Below are 22,135 nucleotides of genomic sequence, written 5' to 3'. Positions count from 1 at the left end.
TAGTTTCTCAATTTCACAACCGTATACCACTTGCACTATGTTGAACAATTGATCTGTTTGTTTAATTCTGGACAGAATGCATGTACTATAGGATCTATGTATCTTCCCGATACTACTCCATCCCACTATTATCCATAATAAGCTGGCTACAAAATGACTTAATTTAATTCTACATATATTTGTTAATTTGAGTATGCATATAGGCCTTGATTCTAGTGTTATTGCTCCACTGCAAATTGATTATTCGCCAGCCACTCGCACACAGCGGGGGCATGGGGCCATGGCCACACCCATGGGAAGACCCAGCTTTTCATGATCGTTCCTATGAAAATGATGGGCGTTCCCATGTTAATTCACCTGTGACGCAAGCGGGCGGGCAGTTGACTTCAGCTGCTCACCCGCTTCCCGTACAGGTATCCGCAAATCTAAGACATCAGAGAATGATTTCAGCCCCACACTCAAGCTCCATTCGCATGTATGCGGGGACAGCTGCGTGCAAGGGGGGCAGCGTTTAGAGGTCAACCGGAATCACCCTCATAATGTATATCATATTGCAACAACACTGAAACAAAGGTCTTTTTTATTTGTTTTTTTATTGAATCTAACAGGTTCCAAAACACAACCTGTCTGGTGCAAATAGACAGAGGGGGTGATTCAGCTTGGCTCTGCAAAGCACGAATTAGCTATGGGGTCCGATGGTGCAGCTCTGCGTATGCGTATCGGCAAAAATGTGCATGTGCAGGGCCATTTTGCAAACACCTTCGGCGACTATCACAGTCAGCAAGGCATTCACATAGAGACAGTAGGGCGGATAGTGGGCGGACAGGAGGCTGAAACATGGGGATGCCAAGCATTTCCTGGGTATGCCCACAAAGACGGTTTGTGTGCCCACATGCGAATGCAGGCATAGCAAAACCTGCACGAGGTGGGAGGCTGACGTCTCATGACGTTGGCGTTCGCCCATCTCTGGCCCAGATAACAGTCAGATCAGATTTACTTTTATCTGCAACCGGACGAAACACATTCATTTGCATACAAAACCATACATTCCAGAAAGTAAAAACTTACTGGGGACATCTGTAACAGCACCACTGAGGACATTATATTTAACTGGCACTATATATGTACAAGAAACTGATTGCTTGCCATTCAAATTCAATATCTGACATATTACACAAATTTTGTTTCATGTTTTTAAACCTTGTTTATTGAACAAATAAAATATATTTGTGTGTATTTCATGGGTTTGATGTGTTTATACAGCATAAATGCAAGATACTTCAAAATACATCATTGAAATATTAAAATATTCCGAAATATGGAATAATACGTTATCCAAAATTCTCCCGGTCCCGAGCATTTTGGATACTCAACCTGTACTATAATGGGTAGAGCACTCTATACAGCACAGTGCTCCCTAGTCTGTCATATTGGTCCTTTTCTTCAGTGGCGTAACTACTGTAAGGCGGCCCCAGCAGCCGCTTGGGGGAGCAAGCAGCAGGGTCTGTGTGGGCGCCGGCACCCGCTCGACACACTGACATGCTGCTGCCTGCCGCTGCCCACTGACTGAGCACTGGAGGCGTCAGCCGCAGCATGGGTGGGGCTTTGGCAGAGATGTCAAATTCCCCCACTGATTCAATTGACTGTACACAGAGCCGGCTATTGGCTACTGTGTACAGGATGGGCGGGCGGATGGGCGTGCTATGGGATGCGTCAGAGCCAAGGGAAGCAGCAGTGTATGCTGGTCTCTCTTCCTCCCTCCTGCTTCAGCTGCTCCGTTATGCGTGTGACATCACATGTGTGTCACACGCTGGGGAAACATGCTGGAGAGGAGCCTGGAGGGGGGGGGCAAAATTTATAGTTACGCCACTGCTTTTCTTTCCAGACTATTCACCACAACCTCCCCCATGAGGAGCCTCATCAGGCCTCCTAGCTTCCTACACTCTCCAAACTACCAAGCCGAGTCTCCGATTCCTGATTTAGGTTCGCAAAACCCCAGAGAATTGAAACAAATACGGATGAGTGAAGTAGGACCTTCATTCATCCACTAGCAGTGGAGATGACCAGAACACAGCTCTCAAAACTGAAGAAGTAAACAAAGAAATGTAATAGGCATAACAGGAGGACTTCCTACAGGAGGAAGAGAAATATTAGGAGAGAGGAGGTTAACATAAAGGGTAGTGTAGAGAGCCAGAGATTGTGAGTGCAGCTTTTACCCTGGTGACGTAAATACTCTGTATCTGAGCTCTGCAGCTGTTAAACGTAATATTCTAGGTGAGTAAACAAAGGTGGAGGTGTAAAACGTGTGCAGTGGTTGAACACAGGCTGAAATTAGGATGCCTCCCTTTATTAGTGTGCTGTAGTACAGGTAAAGCATTACATGGGTAAAGGGGTATGAAAAGAGGGTGGAACTTGCTTAAACTATAAATTAAAGTAAGATTTGACCTCTGAGGCCTCTATTGTGACAGTGGACACAAGGTAAGATCTTTGTAGAGAGCATGCTTGCAAAACTTGTTCTACAGGCCTCTCCTCCACAGAGACAGGTGCAATGAGAAAGGTGAATTCCTTCCCCCTTCCGAAATCACTTGGATGGAACAAGTGACACAAAGAAACTAGCCCCATCCCCCAAAAGCAGTATTTTAAATGAGCTGTATGGCATATCCTGACATTAAACAGAAGGCATTTCAATTGGCTGACAATACTTAGCAGCACAAGAAAGATTAGTATCTCATGTGTCAGCTCAGCATTATTTGTCCTGTATATTAAACATCTACTCATTAAGGATGCAGCTACAGTAGAATGATGAACCTCGGATCATTTTGATTGCAATACATGTCCCATCAAAGAATAATATATACACCTCATGCCAATAGTTCCAACAAGTGAATCCAGATAGTCCAGATACCTTAAAGGTTAGGTCTCAATTTAGCAACTGCCAATCCTTAAATGCACATATTTATTATAGACCATACAACAAATGAAAGAATATTTTCTATGTAAACATATATGATGTGAGAGCACACACTAGTGCCAGGCAGTGCGGGGCACTTCTGGTGGCACTCAGTAGCATGCAATAGCACAACTTTTTTCTATTGCCAAAATTTTTTGACTTTGTTACAAAAACATTTTTTAAATTGAATCTTTCGAGAAATTAATAATAAAAAATATTTTAAAAAGCATCATAAGACTTGCCCAGCCTGTGGAAGAGATGCAAATATTGTATGAACCTTTCCTTCTGAAGGCCATGCAATTGCATGTTTACAACATGTGCGATTCTGAGTTTAGGGTTACATGTAACCTGTATTTATTAATAAGTGACTGTTCCTGTAATACAATAAATGCAGTACACACACATTTGGTGCTTAGTATCATACATGTGTGTAAAATGTAGGAGTTCTGCATGTGTCTCCCATATGTTACATACTCAGTATAATAGACAGTGACACCTGTAATGTGCAGCCTGTATAGCTGAAGGTGTGGACTCCGCTCGCCCCTCCCCCGGTACCTGTGTTTTTGTTGTCAGCTGAATGACCGCTTTCCTAAAGTTAAGCTTGGTATCGGTGTTCCCCATCCCGGTACCGGCCCGAGCTGCAAGCTCCGCCTGTTCACGGCCCGGTAAGGAGGATCCCTGTGCAATTCGCCTGCAGGAGCCGGATCCGACAGGGAATGAGAGGCGGTCCCGCCCTTCTCCTGCGTCACCAGGACTAACGCACAGAGCTGCTGCAGGTCTCTCACCGGCTACCGCTCCGTCACCGCCATAGACTCCGCCCATAGAGCCACCATGCCGCGCCCTCCTAATGCGTCACCCAGTCTGCTGCTGATGTGTGTAATGTGTGTGTGGGTTGAGCCATCACCATACGCTCCTCCTACAAACATTAAGCTCCGCCCAAATACTGTCTTCTTGAGATGTTTGTCTCCGTACAGTGTACATGTATGTGCTCTCTGGGGTGACATGCGCTCTGCACATTATAGCATGTATGTGATGAATGCCATGTGTATTTTAGCCAGGAGGAGGTAGCTGATGTCTGCTATGTACCCAGTGAGGGTGGAGCGGAGATGCAGGAGCCCCGGATGATGCGGGGTAGGAGGGGACGGGGCCTCCAATCAGCTGGTGCGACTCCGGCTAGGATGGGAGGGCGGGGTGCAGCCGGTCCAGGCCCAGGGATGTGACGGGATGCTACGGGGAGCCGGGGATACAGGACCGGGATCGGGAATATCAAGGGGGTCTGGAATCCTGAGGCGGCGGGCGCAGTGAGAGCAGCGGGGCAATCAGGGGGGGGCATAGTACATCGCAGTGACAGGGGAATAGCTGTGGATGACGGACGGAGGAGAGAGACTATGCATGGGAGACAATAGTGCCCGGTGCCCGCACTGCTGCACCAGCTGCTACCGTGCCGGTGTGTCCCATCATAGCTCCTAACCCCAGTACTGGCAGGGCACTGGTCACAGGCGGCGGACTCGCACAGTATTAGTGGCAGTTATCTGGGGGCAGGAGGCCTGTGGGACTGTGCCTGGGATTGGAAATACATGGGCCATGAATAAGGAGCCTGAAACACTGTTGCACAAGGTAGATTAGGATTTGTGTCTACACAGGACATTAGTGTTACATTTGCCACATTGAGTGGCAATGGATCTGGTGACTTAAAGGTGTATTATAGATAGCTCCATTCCAGGTTTACAGTGTAAATCATCTAAACTGGTCACACAGGGCATTTAATAATAATTACTACAGTGATGGTACCACAATGTCACAGAAGCGGAATTAGCAGTTAAGTGACCAAGTTGCATAACAAGTCACAGAATTTAAAAAAGGCTGCAGGCCTGGAAAAGTGTTCTATAAGGCTGTTTATCAATCATACATTTTATAGGCTGCACTGAGACACCAACCATCATTTCATGCCACCCTTATGGTTATCCCATCATTTATATAGCTATCAATTATAGTATTATTGCATATATAATATATAAACGGCTGGACAAATGCTGGGAGCAGGAAGGATGGAGGAGTTCCACAGCGAGGAGGATGAGCCCTGGTATGATCAGCATGATCTGGAACAAGGTAAGAGCTGCATTTTTTTCTGATGGTATAATTACAGCGCATAGTTGCATTATTATCCTACTGGCTCATATGGAGAAAAGAAAAATGATAATGAGAAATTTAGAATTTTTTAAAATGGGCACTCGTACTTTAGTGAATTTGTAATGGGGACCCTCCTGAGACTACTATCATAATTAATTTCAGAACATCTATTTTTGGGGGTTAATCATAAATATGCTTTTAAAAAGTGCTTTAAAAAAAAAAAAAACAGAATTCCTGCTACACCTAAGCAAAACAATGGGGCTGTAGATGCAAAAACTGCAAGTAAGTTTTATCTGGAACATATGTGGTTGGAGGAGCTATATCTGCAGCTTGCATCATGGAAACATCAGTGATGGCTCTAATATGATAATGCATCATGAGGTGCCGCATATTACTGATCCAGTCGGTGCAATGGGTCATATAATTGGATCATCTTCGACAACCATGGGGTCACACAGCCACCGCAGGCCTGAGCAGGAGGCCAGGAAGTCTCCATCCTCTGACCGAGATCCTGGCCTCATCCCTACTTAACAGCTGTGGTGACACATCTCCATTTTGAGATGCAAGTGGTGTAAATACATGTATTATTTTTGCTTGCAGGGTAAATGCTGCCTGTTTTTGTATGTAGCTCACAAATACAGAACAGTTTTATTTTTTACACTATAGATTTGCGTTTGGACACACCCCTCTCATACCTAAATCTCTGCACATTTTGTATATGCCCCACTTTCAGTGCAGCATGGTTTCCATAAGTAGCGCAGTTAATTTCCCTTTTTTTTTGCTTTGACCCTGGTCCCAACGGAATCCCAAAGCATTCAAAATGCAGGTGTTTCTTCCAGATGCAAAAACTTCATAAAAAAGGACATTTCTAATTTATATAAGTAAACCTTCTGTGTTCCACATGTACACAGCTCTGCATAATTACATAACCCACTAGTAATTATACAAATTATACAAATTGTGTCTCTGGCACCCTGGGGTGCCATGGTACACTTGCAAGGGTGCCACAGTTCGGTGGTCCAGAGCCAAATCAAATTAATTATGATCCATTGAAACCAGATTAATGTCAATTATATAATATGTGAAACAAACCAAATGGCAAACAGTCCACCACATAAATTAATAATAATTACATACATATAAGCACAATATATTAACAGAAGTTTTTTTGCAGAATTTCTCAGTAAGAAACTTTTGGACTAAAGGTGCCATGAAAAGGGCTTATACTGTAGTGTTACATGATTCATTAAAATTTGGCAACCAGTGGGGTAGCATATAATAGATTTAGGAGCACAGTAGATCTGCCAGGTAGCCGTGCAAGTTGTATATCCATAAATTACTGCAGAAACACAAACTGGTAAGCAAAAAGGTCAGATATTTGGTAAAAAAGAAACAACCAAAAATACCAATGCTTTTAATCTTGTTAATTGTGTAGAATGCAAAATTTCATGTGTAAGCCTGTACCTTGTCTCAGACACGAAGCTAAGATACAGCTGAAAACAGCTGGATAGCTGCCGATTGCCTTATCAGAACATAAAGGCACAGATTGTATGTTCCACGATGAGCTCAGAGCACACTGTCATAGTATGATAAGAGATGCATTGTGTGTTTTTTGGTGACAGTGGACAGATTTGTCCCTTTGTGTGTAATGTGCAGTAGGCGGGGAAGATTTGTTAGCATGCAGCTTTAAGACATAATTTCATTTTCATGGAGATATGCAAAGCCAGTATATCATTAATCACTTAAAGGAACATGAACCAAGCAGGCTTCCATAGGATTGGTCTTCCTGCTAATATTTACATAGCCTTATATTACCTCAGCACTAGTGTTTGTTTTTGTCATTTTACAGTGAAATAAAGACTTGATATATGAGTTACTGGCAGCCTGGAAACAAAGATAAACATAATTTGGAAGATGGTTAAGACTAGATTCTATCCATAGCCATAGGAAAATGAAAGTTATTGTGCATATTGTTCCAAAGCTGCTAGCTTCCAGCCATTGAATGTGTAGCAGTGCTAATTTGCTGCATGCATTTTTCTGTAAATAACAGAGTAAGATAATAATACCCACAGAAGCAATAGTAGAGTACAGCTAGTTCCATTTTAAATCTTATTTTTTTCCTACACAGATCTGCATTTGGCAGCAGAACTGGGGAAGACCCTCCTGGAGCGCAACAAGGAGCTGGAAATATCTCTGCAGCAAATGTACCTTAACAATGAGGAGCAGGTGCAAGAGATCGAGGTACCTAGACAGCAGAGCATTAACTAGTATCTACTAACCTATCCATGAACATGAGGGCTAGTTAAGCTGGGTACAAATGTGAGGATATATTGTCAGTACCTGCAAACAAGTACATGGTTTTAAACATTGCTGCATAAACAGTTATACAATCAAATCTACAGGGTTCCTGTAGGTGCAGCTGTAGGGAGTACGGCGTTAGATGATAGTGTATGAAAGGTTAGGAAAAGCACATGAGGGAAGGAGCAAACAGACAATAAGGTGTACACACGGTGAGATTTGGCCAGGCGATTTTGACTAGTCGAACTAGCCTAGCAAATTAGCCAGAAACACACTGTGTGTACACTGCGGGCAATAGCGATGTGCAGCACCATGGCATCATTATCGGCTGGCGGAATAGACCGTGTAAGCAAGGCAATTTTAACTAAGTCACATACACACATAATCAAAATAGTTTAGTGCACTTAGCCAAAATCAGCGTGGTCAAAATAGGCACCGAGCCAAAATCAGCGTGGTCAAAATAGGCACCGAGCCAATGAACCTTATTCTGGTCCACCTGCATCACTGTGAATTTTGCAGTGCTGCGTGTGGTTTTAATGCCACCCACCACTCGTACAGCTGCCCTCCCCCCCTCACTCGCTGAGCTCCCCGCACGGCTGCGAATGGATGTTTTGCATAAACATCCATTCGCAGCCTTGGGTGCAGCGACCTAATCATTCGATGGTCGCCGACCATCGAATGATTTGGAACTTACACTCTCAGGTACCTTAGCCTTGCGTGTTCCCTGTATGGGAACAGGGCGGGCAGCTGACATCTGGTGATGTCATCTGCCTGCCCCCAGCAGCCGCATCACCGCCTAATTTCATGGGAACGCCAAGTGTTTTCATGGGAACACCATTACCCAAACCCCCCCACCCCTGCAGCCTAACCCCCTTACTTATCTGTTGAGAGAAAAAATGCCATGATTTTGACCATATCCTGTTCAATTGTAGCCCCATATGTAGTTGATTTTAGGATTTACAATCCTCCCAGATTTTGCAAGCAGTGCTCTGATCTGTCCAGTGTAAACATATTGCCTTTCTGGTCTTATCATCAGCCAGATAAAGGCATCCGCATCCACATAAAGGCATCCATATGTGAGGAAAAGAGATGGCAAGTCAGACAGGAGGTATATTATTGGACAGTTCACATTGGTTTACAATGTTGTTGTTGATTGACTAAAATGAATGACAGACTGGATAGAACGACTACACATAAACCAGGAATTGTGAAAATGTGCTAGAACTTGATGCTTGAATACTTTCTGTCTCTTCAGTACCTGAGTAAACAGTTAGAGATGATCCGTCAGGTGAATGAGCAGCATGCTAAGGTGTATGAGCAACTGGACACTGTAGCACGAGATTTGGAAGTCACCAATTTACGACTGGTGCAAGAAAGCAAGGCAGGTCGGCAAAAGATAGAAAGGTGAGAAGGGAGAAAAATCATAATGGAGTAGATGAAATTTCATAAAAGGACACAACTGTGAAAAAGTTGGAGCTTTTAAGAAAAATGACATTACATTTCCCAAATATCCATCTGTCATGCATGTTCATGAGTTACCAATAGGCTGTCAGCTGTACTAACAGCATTACCGAGTAACTCCGTCCTGAGGGTGCTGTACATTTCTATTAGTGGGAAGCACAACATACAAAAAGAAATAGTGGGTAAATTGGTTGGAAAGAAAGGGAGGAAAAGATTTTCACTTAAACATTGTGATTTTCATCCCTGTTTCCAGCCTAACAGACACCATAGAAGGTTTACAGAAACAGGTAGAAGATCTTCAGAGACAGGTTGAGGAGCTGCATGGTCTGGAAAAGGTACGAGTCCGAAGGGAAAAGAGAGAAAGACGCCGTACTATCCATACCTTTCCCTGTGTACGTGAACTGTACAACAGGTGAGTGCATGAATCAAAGTGCTTAGCAGATAGTAAAAGTAGTACAGAAATGTTGGTTATGTGATTTATTTCATATGGTCTTCCTTTACTGGACAGTCAATCATAAGAAATAGATATCTTAAACACTGCTTGTAATATGTGAACTTGTGTAGGAAGAACAAACATCCAAGGGGCAACATAATAGACCTAAAGGTACAAATGTAATAGGGTGTGAGAATCAGAAAGTGAGAGTTTTTGGGAGAGTTTTCCAATTTGTTTAAAGCGGCAATCAATTACACTGAAAAACTAGGTTGCCATGTTAGTGATTGCCGCTTTAATGAAAAAATTGAAAATATCTCTCACTTTCTGATTCGCACACCCACTTATATTTGGCCCAAAATATTTAGTTAATCCCTAACCTTGAAGGAACATCTTGTATTTTCTCCTCTGTCTCTTCCAGAGCAGGTAACTGTGTTCAAATTCATATACTTTCCTAGTGCCAGGTTTTTCCCAGTGCCAGTCATGGTTTATATCAAATGTGAATTCAATGTGTTTGTAATAAGATGGAACTTGTTGTTCAGTTCCTGGGATGAAGCGTGCAGTTGGGCCTACGATCCCAGATTCCCAGGCGCGGCACTTAGCACGGCGCCAACCCGTGCCTGCCTAAGATGGCACTTGTAATTGTCAGCACCTACATGATATATCATAAACTATAAGAATATTGAAAGTAATTGTTGAGTTCAAGGCTTCTAATGTCAAGATTACCTGAAGTATCCTTACAATTACAATAGCGAATATGTTATGTAATTTTTAAAACATGTGAATAATGTTATGCAAATAGCACTTAGGGTGGAATTTAATTGGATGAGAGATTCAGAAAGTGAGAGATTTGGTAAGAAATCTCCACTTTTTTTAAAGTAGCAATCATTTACACTGCAAAATTAAACTGGTTTTGCCATGGAAATGATTGCCGCTTTAAAAATAAAAAAAAGGAGATTTATTACCAAATCTCTCCTCCTATTCAATTTCCCCCACAATATTACAGATCTAAAATTCAGATCAACATATAGACTACAAGGACTCAAACTAATTCAATGAAAATTGCAGGAAAATGTTTTTAAATGTTTTTAAGAGCTTGTGTTATGTATTATTTAAACAGTCCATGATACATTATTGTCACTTGTGCACCATAGAGACCTGGTTGGTGTTCTATCATTCGTATCTACAGGTATGATGACACTTTTAGTATGCATGCTTCCTGCCTTGACCTGTCCCAGAGACCCTTGCAGAGGGAAAATGACCGGTTGCAGAGTGCAGTAATTGCTCTACGAGCCCAGGTTGCACAGGAACGTCAGCGAAAGGAGAGGGCAGAGCACGAGTACCAGGCAGTGGTTCAGGAATATGCTGATCTGGAACAAAGAGCCTGTGAGATGGAAAATTGCAGGTTGCGCATAAAAGAACTGGAGAATGAGCTACAAGAGTTACAGCAAATGAAACAGGTGAGCCTAACATTAGGGAAGGAGAATTCACCCTGTATTTGTGGTAAGCGGAGTGCCTGTAACTGATGAAAAGAATAAGCCATGTCTGCACTTTCTTTTACAGGCTGCACCATTTTTGTGATATATTTAGAAAGATGTGGCAGGATATAGTAAAGACTGGCATTATGCCAGAGCCTTTTCTATCTTCTGCATATGCGCCATCTTCTAAAAACATCAAATGGAAGATGGCGCCGCTGGCAAACAAAGGTCTTGCTGCAAATTCCCATGCCCCTGCATGTTAATGCAACTCTACTGAAGGGGATTTTAATAAGATCCTTACTGCATTTTGTTTGTTGTGCATTTTCCACACACTGTGAGCCTAATCCAGACTTGATTGCAGGACAACTTTGTTCTTAAAATGAGCAAAACCAGGCTGCACTACACTTGGGCCAAATGTAACATGAGCAGAGAGAGTTTTGGGTGAGGTGTGTTCAAACTGAAATTTTAAATTGCCATGTAAAAGTAAAGCAGCCAGTACTTACCCTGCACAGAAACAAAACAACTCAACCAAATCTAACTCTTTCTGCACATATTACATCTGCCCCACCTTATTCAGGTCCATTTTCATCGGCCGTTCGTTCGCACAGGGACCGATGTTTGGCGTATTCGCATGCGCAGCTGCATTTCTGTGCATGTGCATACGCTGGGTGCGTGCGGCCATGGCAAACAGAAAGGTCACCGGGTGCACGCTCCCAACACGGTGGGCGGCGGGCCGGGGTACTCGCCCATGGGAATGCCCAGTGTTTCATGGGCATTCCCATGAAAACGCTGGATGTTCCCATGGTAATCGCCCGGTGACATGGGCATCGGGGCTGGCAGCTGACATCATCGGATGTCAGCTGCCCGCCCATTTCCTCCTGAATATGCACGCATATCTGAGTGCCATGAGAGTCACTTTTGATATGCGTGCACGCACCACATCTTTCGATGGTCGGTGACCATCGAAAGATGTGGGAGGTTACACCTGGCCTGCAAATGGATGTTTTTGTTAAACACGTATTTGCATGCACCCAGCATGCGAGGGGGGGGGGGGGGGGGGGTTTAACCCCTTGTAGGGCAGATTCTGGTTGAATCACAAGGGTGCAAATTTGCATCTGAGCGAGTCAACCAGAATAAGTTTTGCACATTTTGAGGACAAATTTGTCCTGCGATCAGGTCTGAATTATGATCAATGTATTTCATAATTAGATGTGTTACATACTAAAGGGTCTTCCTGCTTACATACACCACTGTATATAGTAGCCATAGGAATATTAGGTCAGGGGTTCCCAATCTTTTTTGAATCACAGCACCCTAAAGTACAAGAGGTTTTTTTTTTCACAGCACCCCTAGGCCAAAAAAATGTAGAAAAAAATATAAAAGTAAGTGAATTGTGTTATGTGATCCTTAGTTTCAGTCATATGGTAAAGGGTTCTGTTTGTACACAAGTGTTATGATTGGTAGTCCCCAGAACTGGTTTTGTCCATAAATAGTTGACCATAAATAATTTGAGTTGGTCTTGGACCACCAACCCGAGGCACCCCTGAAAGTGTCCCAAGGCACCCCAGGGAGCCAAGGCACACAGTTTGGGAACCACTCAGTGGCGTAACTAGATACATGTGGGCCCCATAGCAAAAGTTTGTAAGAGCCCCTATTTATCACCTAACGGTGAAAAATGTATACAGCACATGATACTTTGACAGGCAAAGTGGGCCCCTTCCAACTCTGGGCCCCATAGCAGCTGCACCCCCTGCACCTATGGTAGTTACGTGCTTGGAACCACTGTATTGGGTGGTCTTGTAGATTTATTAAAATTGTTCTTAAAAACATGATGTTTGCAGCAGACGTTTAATATGCTGTTTTATATATTTATATGATAATATGTTGATTGTAGCAACTTCTTTTCCTAGATTTCCTTTACCTGGGATTTAGTTATCATGTCAACCATCCCAATGTTGACAGTCAGACGTCAACACCATTAAGTTGAATGTGAAAACGACATTTGAACTATAGACACATTGCAAATGTTGTCAATAGAAATTTTAGGGTTAGTGTTAATCTGACAATACACCTTAAGGTTACCTTTCCAACCATCCAACTAGTTGGCATGAAAATCTGGTAATGCATAGGAGCAGTTGATAATTGTATTTCCTCTTTTCAAGTGTTTGGGAGCATATAGACCAGGCATGTCCAACCTGCGGCCCTCCAGATGTGCTAACACTACACATCCCAGCATGCATTGCCATCATTCTAGCATTCCCTAATAGCCAAATTGTGGCAAGGCATGCTGGGATGTGTAGTTTTAGCACATCTGGAGGGCTGCAGGTTGGACATGCCTGATATAGACAGTCGTTTAGACAAATTGTTAAAATCAAATGGATTTAGGGTGTTATTCTGGTCCACACACTCGCATGCGAATTCACATGCAAGCGAAATAATTTTAAATACGCATGTTACATGCTAACAGAGTGTTCGCCGGGCGCATGTACCCAAGACTGCTGGCGGGGGACGGGTCAGGGGATTCGCCCATGGGAACGCCCAGCGTTTCATGGATGTTCACATGAAAACGCTGGGCAGTCCCATGGAAATCACCCTGTGACGTGGGGGTTGGGGGCGGGCAGCTGACATATATGCACCTTCCACATCATTCGATGGTTGGCGAACATCAAATGATGTGGGGGTTGCCCCATAGGCTGCGAATGGATGTTTTACCAAAAACATCCATTTGCAGCCTATGGGAAATCTGGCGTGTGAGGAGGGGGGCCCGACCTGCGAGCAGCATTTAGTCCACATGCAACACTGGGAAATTTGCAGCATTTTATTTATTTACTTTTATTTATTAACAGTTTCTTTTATAGCGCAGCATATTCCGTTGCACTTTACTAAAGGAGACAGTGATACAACAAACGGGGTATTTACAGACAGTCAAAATGTAGGAGGGCCCTGCTCGCAAGCTTACAATCTATAGGGAAAGGCATTGATACATACGGATAGATACTGTATTCTTTATTGCACCAATTCCAGCAGAATGCAAGGTTCCCTGACTGGTTCTGGAATTTGAGAAGCTTGCCTGAAGAGATTGGTTTTCAGGGAATGCTTATAGGTTTAGAGACTAGAGGAGAGTCTTATTGTGCTTGGGAGGGCATTCCACAGAGTGGGTGCAGCCCAAAGAAAGTCCTGCAATCGGGAATGGGAGCGAGTAATGAGTGTGGATGAGAGAAGCAGATCTTGGGAGGAGCGTAGAGGTCGTGTTGGATGATATTTTGAGATGAGAGAAGATATGTATGTTGGTGTAGTTTGGTTTATGGCTTTGTGTGTTAATAAAAGAATGTTGTATTGAATACGGTAGAATACAGGTAACCAATGAAGTGACTGACAGGGTAGCTTTGCAGACGATAAACGTCTGGCTGGAAAGATTAGCCTAGCAGCTGCATTCATGATGGACTGTAGTGGTGAGAGTCTGTATTGGGGAAGGCCAATAAGGAGACTAGTGCAATAATCAATGCGTGAGATGATGAGAGCATGGATTAGAGTTTTTGCAGCGTCTTGTGTAAGGTAAGGGCGTATTTTGAATATGTTTTTTAGGTGCATGTGGCATGATTTTGAGACAGATTGAATGTGGGGTACAAAGTTCAGAGTCAAGGATAACACCTAGGCAGCGAGCTTGAGAGGTAGGAGTGATTGTCATATTCTCAATAGCAATAAAGATATCAGGTTGGTAACTACTATTTATTGTCAGAAATATAATTAATTCTGTTTTTGAAATATTAAGTTTGATGTGGCGAGATGACATCCAGGATGAAACGGCAGAAAGGCATTCAGAGACATGGCTCAATACAGATGGGGATGGGTCTGTGGAGGATAGGTAGAGCTGAGTATCATCCGCATACAGAAGATACTGAAATCCAAAGGAGCTGATTAGTTTGCCAAAATATGAGGTATAGATTGAGAAATGCAGAAGACCTAAAACTGAACCATGAGGTACTCCAACTGAAAGAGGTATCAAATAGGAGGTAGAATCAGAGAAACAAACCCTAAAGGAGCGGTTAGATAGGTAGGATGAGAACCAAGAGAGGGCTGTGTCTTTAAGACCTAGGAATTGTAGTGTTTGTATGAGAAGTGTGTATGAGCATTGCGTGTGGACCAGAATGAGGTCCTTAATCCTTTTGTCTGAACAACCGTAAGTAATAATAATAATAATTGTATTTATATAGTGCTCTTTCTCCAATAGGACTCAAGGCGCTTAACAGATAGGTGAAATAGTTTGCGCAAAGAAAACAGCAGAGAGATATAGTAATAGAAATATTCATACTTACTATATTTGTTTTCTGCAAAGGAAATTCTTAAAATTGCATTCTCTTTGTTTATATATAAAAATTTTAGTAAGTGATTAATTGATTACTCCTATGTCAACAGGTGAAGCGTTACCTGCTTGGCCAAGGGGACAGCCTTTCTCAGGCATTGCTGGAACCACTTAACAAAACCCCAGAAACCGATGACCCAGTGCCATTAAATGGAGAAGGGGATGTCAGCAGGAATCAGACCCCTCCAAACTCAACTGTCAGGAAAAGCTGTAGTGACACAGCACTGAGTGACATTGTGGGAAGAGACGCTGCTAGCCGGCATGAGGGAAATTACACATTACATGCCAACAACACAAGACGGCGTGGCATGTCCATCCTGCGTGAAGTGGATGAGCAGTATCATGCATTGCTGGAACGATATGAGGAGCTGTTGGCCAAATGCAGACGTCACGATGACAATCTTTGCCATGCTGGTGTGCAGACTTCCCGGCCAGTGTCAAGAGACAGTTCTAGCAGAGACCTCCCCTCAGAGGAGATAGAGCCTGAGCGAGCACTGACACTACAGCTAGAGGCTGCAGACAGGAGGCTGGAACAGAGCCAACCAGAATATAAGGCTCTGTTCAAAGAGATATTTAATCGTATCCAGAGAACCAAGCAAGATATTGGTGCTGGGAAGGGGCCTGTGGAAAGTGATACATAAGGAGTACAGATTTACATCTTTCCTCACACTAACTTCTTGCATTCTATTTACTCCACATGCCTGTCAGAGCACTTTTTCACACTGTCCTAAGACGCCGGTTGTAAACTAATTTATAAAACTCCCACCCAATCAGATAGTAGTAATCCACTGGTTGGTCTGAACAGCCTACTTCATGAATAAGCTTTTATTGCATTGGTATGCACATAGATACATTCTTTATTATTTAAGCAAATATTGCAAGTGAAGTGCTATTGATATAGCCATGAGCATTTATCTGTAGGCAAATTCAATAATTGTCTTGCCCCATTTCATGGGTAACACCACCAGATAGGTCAGGCAAGGAGGGTTCTTCAGTTGTTGCTGAACTATAGTTCCCATGATGTTTTTGCATCAGTCAGTGCTGACAGTTGCCCATAACTGCATGATGACTTGTAAATTCTTGGCTGGTGGTGCTGTGCAGACAAATATATACATTTTACAATGCCTGTACTCCTTGCAAAACGACCGGCCATTATTCACTTTATATAATTGCATTACATTGTTTCTTGTGCAAACATTGCTCTATACTCATGAACATACAATATGCAACATAAGTATGAACAATGATGTGTGCAGGTATTATGTAACATAAAAGGTACTGTAATGCACAGTTGGCAAGACGCACGTTCTGTGACCTATACTTGCTCTAGCATTGTTTGCAGAGCAGATCTGTACTCCTATTTTAAATCAGAGTCTGTCTCTGCACTATGCTGCTAACCCCATAATCCTTATCATTTGTGTTTGCTAATGTCTCTCCTTACCAAACCCAGATTCCTTAGAATATTGCAACTAAAAGAAAAAAAAATGAAGAAAAAAAAAAACATTTTCTTTTGTTAATAACCATTCTAGCGATATAAGTTACCTCTGCCAAAAGTCTAAGCAGTATTGAAAATGAAAAGTTTACACCTCTTTTCTCTGATGCTGGACCTGACGCTGTGACTCTATGCTGAACATCTATACAGACCATTATAAATACTGGAATTCCTTCCTGCTGCTCATTAGAGACATATGATGACAATATGAAAGCCATGCTTCTAGCACCTTGGGGATTAAATGTATCATGCCATAAAGGTGCTGTTGGGAGCCCAAACATGTATGCAATATGATGTTGTTCTGTTGTATTCTGTGTCCACTATACTGCCCTATATGATTACAGTCTAGCTGTCCTTCTTTCACTCCATTGCATTCTCACATATATGCTTTGTAAGTAGTTCTTCAGCAAGCAATGTAATTGCACTTATAGATTCCCATCACTCCTATCCTGTCATGCAGAGAACCCTTTAGGTAATGAGACAAAGGCATGTGTCTTCATTACATTGCCTTGTTTTTTCTTCCGTTGCAGCCATTTATTGGAAGCAGTTTCTACTACTATATGACCCAAATCATGGAGCTATTGGTTGCTATCCAGCTTTTAACACTTGTTTTAGTATTTAAATAATGGAGTTAAAAATGATTTAAAATCAGCTAATTAATTGCAATTGAAAAACAAGTGTGAAATGACCGCTTAGAACAGTGTCGTCAAACTCATGGCCCTCTAGCTGTTGTGGAACTACACTTCCCAGCATGCCATGCCACAGTTTTAGCAATCCATTATAAAAAAATTGTGGCAGGGCTTGCTGGGATGTGTAGTTCCACAACTGCTAGAGGGCCAGGAGTTTGACACCACTGGCTTAGAAGTTCCTCTCACAGTGGAATACAGAGGTTACCAGACTTGTGCACAGTCTGCTTATAGATATTCATTAATTAGGTGCTTCACGGTGTTACAAATTCACAGAAAAAGTTTTCTTCGGTCTGTTTCACTTATATGCGACTTGTTCTGTTTTTAGTCCTCTATTTGTACTACTGGTTTCCCAGGGGTTTGAAAATGTCTTTATTCTATTTCACATTGACACCTTAATATGTAAGAATCCGTTTAAAAGTTGCCACACCTCCTGAAGTTTATTATGTCAGATATAGCTAAGAAATCCATATGATCCCTTTGCATTAGTCTGTGTGACTGGACCTCAGGGAGTAGATATTATACATTGGAAACTCAGGATGCCGAGAGTTCCATTCTATAGATGTGCAGAATTCTCAGGGTTGACACCCTTCCTCCAATCTGTCATCATGGAGATCAGTATTAAATGTACCCCTACTGTATTGAACTGGCTTGACAGTGTATATCTCAGTATTAGCCTCAAATAAGCCATCTTGTATATTGGCAGTAATGGGCAATTTATTTACTCTTCTATTTATAGTTGCTTTATTCTTCAGGTAATAAATATTCTAACAAAGCAGATGTTTGGTGTGTAATGTGTTTAATGTTTACTGTGAACTAATTTCTATATTCTTCTAATGGGGTGTACACATACTTTAATTTTGACATGTTTTCAATTCGTTTTTGCTTCTAGAAGCAAAATCAAATCAAATAGGGATCGAACGGGTTTTAGACATGTTTGATCCGCATTCAATGCGATGCACACTCCCGTTTTGTCGAAATCAAATAGAAAAATAGACTGTGCAGGCAAGAGTATATTGAATCCAGTAAATCGAATGTGTACACTGTGAAATCAATATCGAATCAAATTCAAAAGTGCCAAATTGAATGGAAAGATCCAATGCCAAATCTAATGGAACCAATGCCAAATCTAATTGAAAATCGAACATCAAATCTAATGGGGTGTACACGTGCTTCGATTTTGACATGTTTTCGATTCGATTTTGCTTCTAGAAGCAAAATCAAATTGAAGTCGATTTTTAGACGCATTTTTAGCGCTATGATAATTTATCCTTATAAAAGCAGTTGCATACCTTGCGATTCATGTGGTTCTAAATATTGATATAAGCCCTTATTCAGATCTGATCACAGTACAAATTTGGTCTCAAATTGGCAAAACCATGTGCACTGCAGGTGGGGCAGATGTAACATGTATAGAGAGAGTTACATTTGTGTGAGTTATTTTGTTTATGTGCAGGGTAAATATTGGTTGCATTATTTTTACACTGCAATTTAGATTTCAGTTTCAACACACCCCACCCAAATTTATCTCTCTCTCTGCACAGGTGTGCACATGGTTTTGCCCTTTTTGAGAACAAGTTTGTACTGCGATCAGATCTAAATAAGGGCCATAGAGGGATCAATAATGTGATGGCTCAGTTGTGTAGTATAGAGTATAGAAGGATTATACCCTGTGGCTATCTCCCGAAAATGGTTGTTTCGGGGAAATAGCAACTAATATAAAACGATAAATGGGCCCCTTAGAGAGAAGACAATGCACAATGAATCAGCTCTGGCGACATGCTGTGGTAATATCAGTTTTAACCTGCAGAGATGCAGGACTTATAGGCCCTACACACAAACCAATGTATGTAGGGAGAGCGTTCTGAGCAATGCTACATCACTCAGGTCTCTGAGCGGGTATGGATCATTGGATAGACAGTAACTAGGTTGACATGACTGAAGGTCAACATGGGGAAAGGTCGACGTCGTTTTTCACTTTTTTTTGTCCCGAGTGTCTACATGGACACAAAAAAATTGCACTGCTTCCCCGCGCATGGCTCGCTACACTATTTTTTTCCCCACCATGCCCTAGTGGATAGTAGGGCATGAAATACCATCTGTCGGCACGTCAGCTCCAAAAAAAGTGAAAAACCCCATGTCAACCTTTTGAATGTTGACCTTCCCCATGTCGACCTAATGACCCTGTCGACCATATGAGCAAAGAAATGCAGCGATATGACTGGGCAGCTGACATTCGCACGCGCCTCACCACTGCATTACCATATGTACGCCCAGCGTTTTCTTGAGAACGCCCATGAAACGCTGGGCATATGCATATGCATTTGCTAATGCCCCATACCCAGCACCCCATGCCTCTGTCCACCCCCCAGCTCGGAAGGCAGGGAGCATGCCCTCAGCGAACAGATTTTAAGCGAAGTTCACACACTCCCATTGTATGCACATGCGCAGAAATGCAGCTGCGCATACGCAAAACATGTCCCCCGTGCAAATTCGTGCCCTACAGAGTCAACCAGAATAAGGCCCTGTATGTAGTGCCCATTACCCCTGAATGCCAATAGGTATAAAGAGTAGACACGTCCTTTGGATGAAGAATGACACACGGCCTCAATGGTTCAGTGCTGCGCATTCGACTACAAACCATAATCTCCTGGAAAATAGTTTATGTAAATTGGCAAGAATGGTGGAAAGGTACTGCCGCAGCGCTAGTAACAGAAGAATGTATCAGGATGTTACAAATAAAATTCTGGACTTATAAAGTAATAAGCATTAGGCCATTCAGGGAATGGTAGTTGCGGAATTCTAGAGGGCTAAAGGACCTTCCATGCGCAGGGGGAGTAGCAGGGCTGGGGGATTGCTCCTTCACTATCCACGCCACCACTGGTTGCCTTTAGTAACCAGCTGGCAAGCATAGGGATGGCCATCGATGATTTGAAATCATCGATTGCTTATGGCCGATATTGAATAATTTTACCATCGATGGGGGAGGACCAGATGGTTTCCCTACATCCATGGCACAGTAGAAACAACTTTTCTTTTTTTTTTCAAGGTGTCGGGACACTGAGCATAGCTCCGCCCACAACAATTCAGAGCCCTGCCCCCACATTCTGATTGACCTATGGGCCAGTCAGTTAAAGAGATTGGATAACCATTGATGGTTGATCATCACATAGTTTAAAACTATTGATGGCTGGTTGCAGAATCGCCATCGATGGCGACTGCACCGATGGCCATCTCTAGCGAAGTGTGGCGAGTGAAGCAAGCCCACAAGGGTGCGTTTGGGTCCTATGTTCTGACCTTGCTCCACCTCTCTCCGCCCCATCTCCTCCCCAGTCAAGTGACAAGGTCCCTTAGTCCACTTGAATGTAGACCTAACCTTTGGGAATAGCAAGATGGTGGTAAAGGGCAGGCATGTGAGATACTACTAGTACTGGGCAGGTGGTGGGCAGCAGAGGTGAGGGAGTGGCTGAGGCATACTTGCCTACCTGACCCTTTCCATGCGGGAGAAAATGCTGTTTCTGGTCTTCCCTGGGAATGAAGGATTGCCATCACCTGTGGGGAGCTAGGTAAAGGTGTTTCACCACAGGTGCTGGCAATCATAAAGTACCAGGGAAGTCCAGGAGCAAAGCATTTTCTCCGGCATGGAGAGGGTCAGGTAGGCAAGTATGGTTCCAGGACTTCCCTGTTAATGTATGATTGCCATCACCTGTGGTGAAACACCTTTCTAATCAATTATTTGGCTCACCATAGGTGATGGCAATCATACATTACCAGGGAAGTCCAGAAACAGAGCATTTTCTCCCTCATGGAGAGGGTCAGGTAGGCATGTATGGGCTGAGGGTTACTAAGGACTCCAGAGAAGGGGCCTGGGGAACATATCTCAGCCACACGGATGCTGTGTACACACACAGAGGCTTCGGTACTTCCTCATCTTTGCAGCCACAGACACCACCATCTATTACCTTTAGTAAAGTCGTGGCGAGCGAAGCAGAGCAGATTGAGGCACCAGGCATGAAACGTGGTGAGCGAATCGAGCCCACGGACAAACAATGGTGCTATTCTGAAAATGGCTAATGTAACTGGCGTAAGCTGTGGCCGCAAAGATAATGAAGTACTGAGGCTTCTTCTGCATACCTCCCAACATGACCCTCTCCAGGAAGGACATAATGCTCTGTTTCTCGACTTCCCTCTGAATGAATAACTGCCATCACCTGTGTTATCAATTACCCTGTTCAGCACATACATTCAGATGAAAGTCCAGAAACAGAGCATTGTGTCCCTCCTGGAAAGGGTCATGTTGGGAGGTATGCTTCTGCCACATTTTATTGTGCGATTGCCCCATGAATGAAATAGTCAAACAGACTCACAGAGCAGACTGGCTGCTGTCAGCCACAGCAGCCACACGCCAAAAGTAGAGATGGGTCGTTTGCGAACGAATCGGGTCTTTTGAGCGGATCTCGAAAAAGACTTTGAGTGAGCCGCCGATCCCAAAAAGGTGAACCGTCGTTCCTTTACTTTCAGTTTCGTTTTTAATTACAATGCATTTGCCTGATCTCAGCACTTCCATCTGTGGCAGCTGAGATGTACTAAACTCTGGAGACTGAGTTCAGTGCTGCGACTGTAAGTAAAATAAAGAATAACAAGGCTGCTGCTAGGGATGGCCATCGGTGCAGACGCCATCGATGGAAATTCTGCACCCAGCCATCGATCAGTGTTTTACTCGGTCATGTATGTTCTTATTTGTTCAGCTCACTGTTTAAAAAAAAAAAAAAAAAGTTTAAAAAAAAATGGCAATAAATGTTTGTAAAACAAATTATGCTTCGTTTTTATGAAATGACCCCTTCTTC

At 43.0% G+C, this 22,135-nt stretch overlaps 2 protein-coding genes across 2 annotated transcripts in view; one reads left to right on the top strand and one right to left on the bottom strand.

Annotated features, from left to right (window-relative positions):
* HID1 (HID1 domain containing) overlaps positions 1–3,787 on the bottom strand; it is a 60,375-nt gene extending 56,588 nt beyond the window's left edge. Inside the window, exon 1 of the mRNA XM_083148049.1 lies at positions 3,506–3,787. Coding sequence (XP_083004175.1) covers positions 3,506–3,772 — 267 coding nt within the window. The 5' untranslated portion in view covers positions 3,773–3,787. The remainder of the gene's footprint in view (positions 1–3,505) is intronic.
* A 143-nt stretch (positions 3,788–3,930) lies between these two features.
* Positions 3,931–18,063, top strand: CDR2L (cerebellar degeneration related protein 2 like). Its single transcript, XM_083148050.1, has 6 exons — positions 3,931–5,059; positions 7,209–7,321; positions 8,634–8,782; positions 9,093–9,251; positions 10,459–10,729; positions 15,164–18,063. The coding sequence occupies exons 1-6, from the start codon at positions 4,981–4,983 to the stop codon at positions 15,749–15,751; spliced, it is 1,359 nt and encodes a 452-aa protein (XP_083004176.1). The 5' UTR covers positions 3,931–4,980; the 3' UTR covers positions 15,752–18,063.
* Positions 18,064–22,135: the final 4,072 nt, after the last annotated feature.

This window comes from Crinia signifera, chromosome 6 (assembly GCF_055691185.1).
Source record: "Crinia signifera chromosome 6, ASM5569118v1, whole genome shotgun sequence".
Classification (NCBI taxonomy): Eukaryota; Metazoa; Chordata; class Amphibia; order Anura; family Myobatrachidae; genus Crinia; species Crinia signifera.
This window is presented reverse-complemented; position numbering and strand designations above follow the sequence as displayed.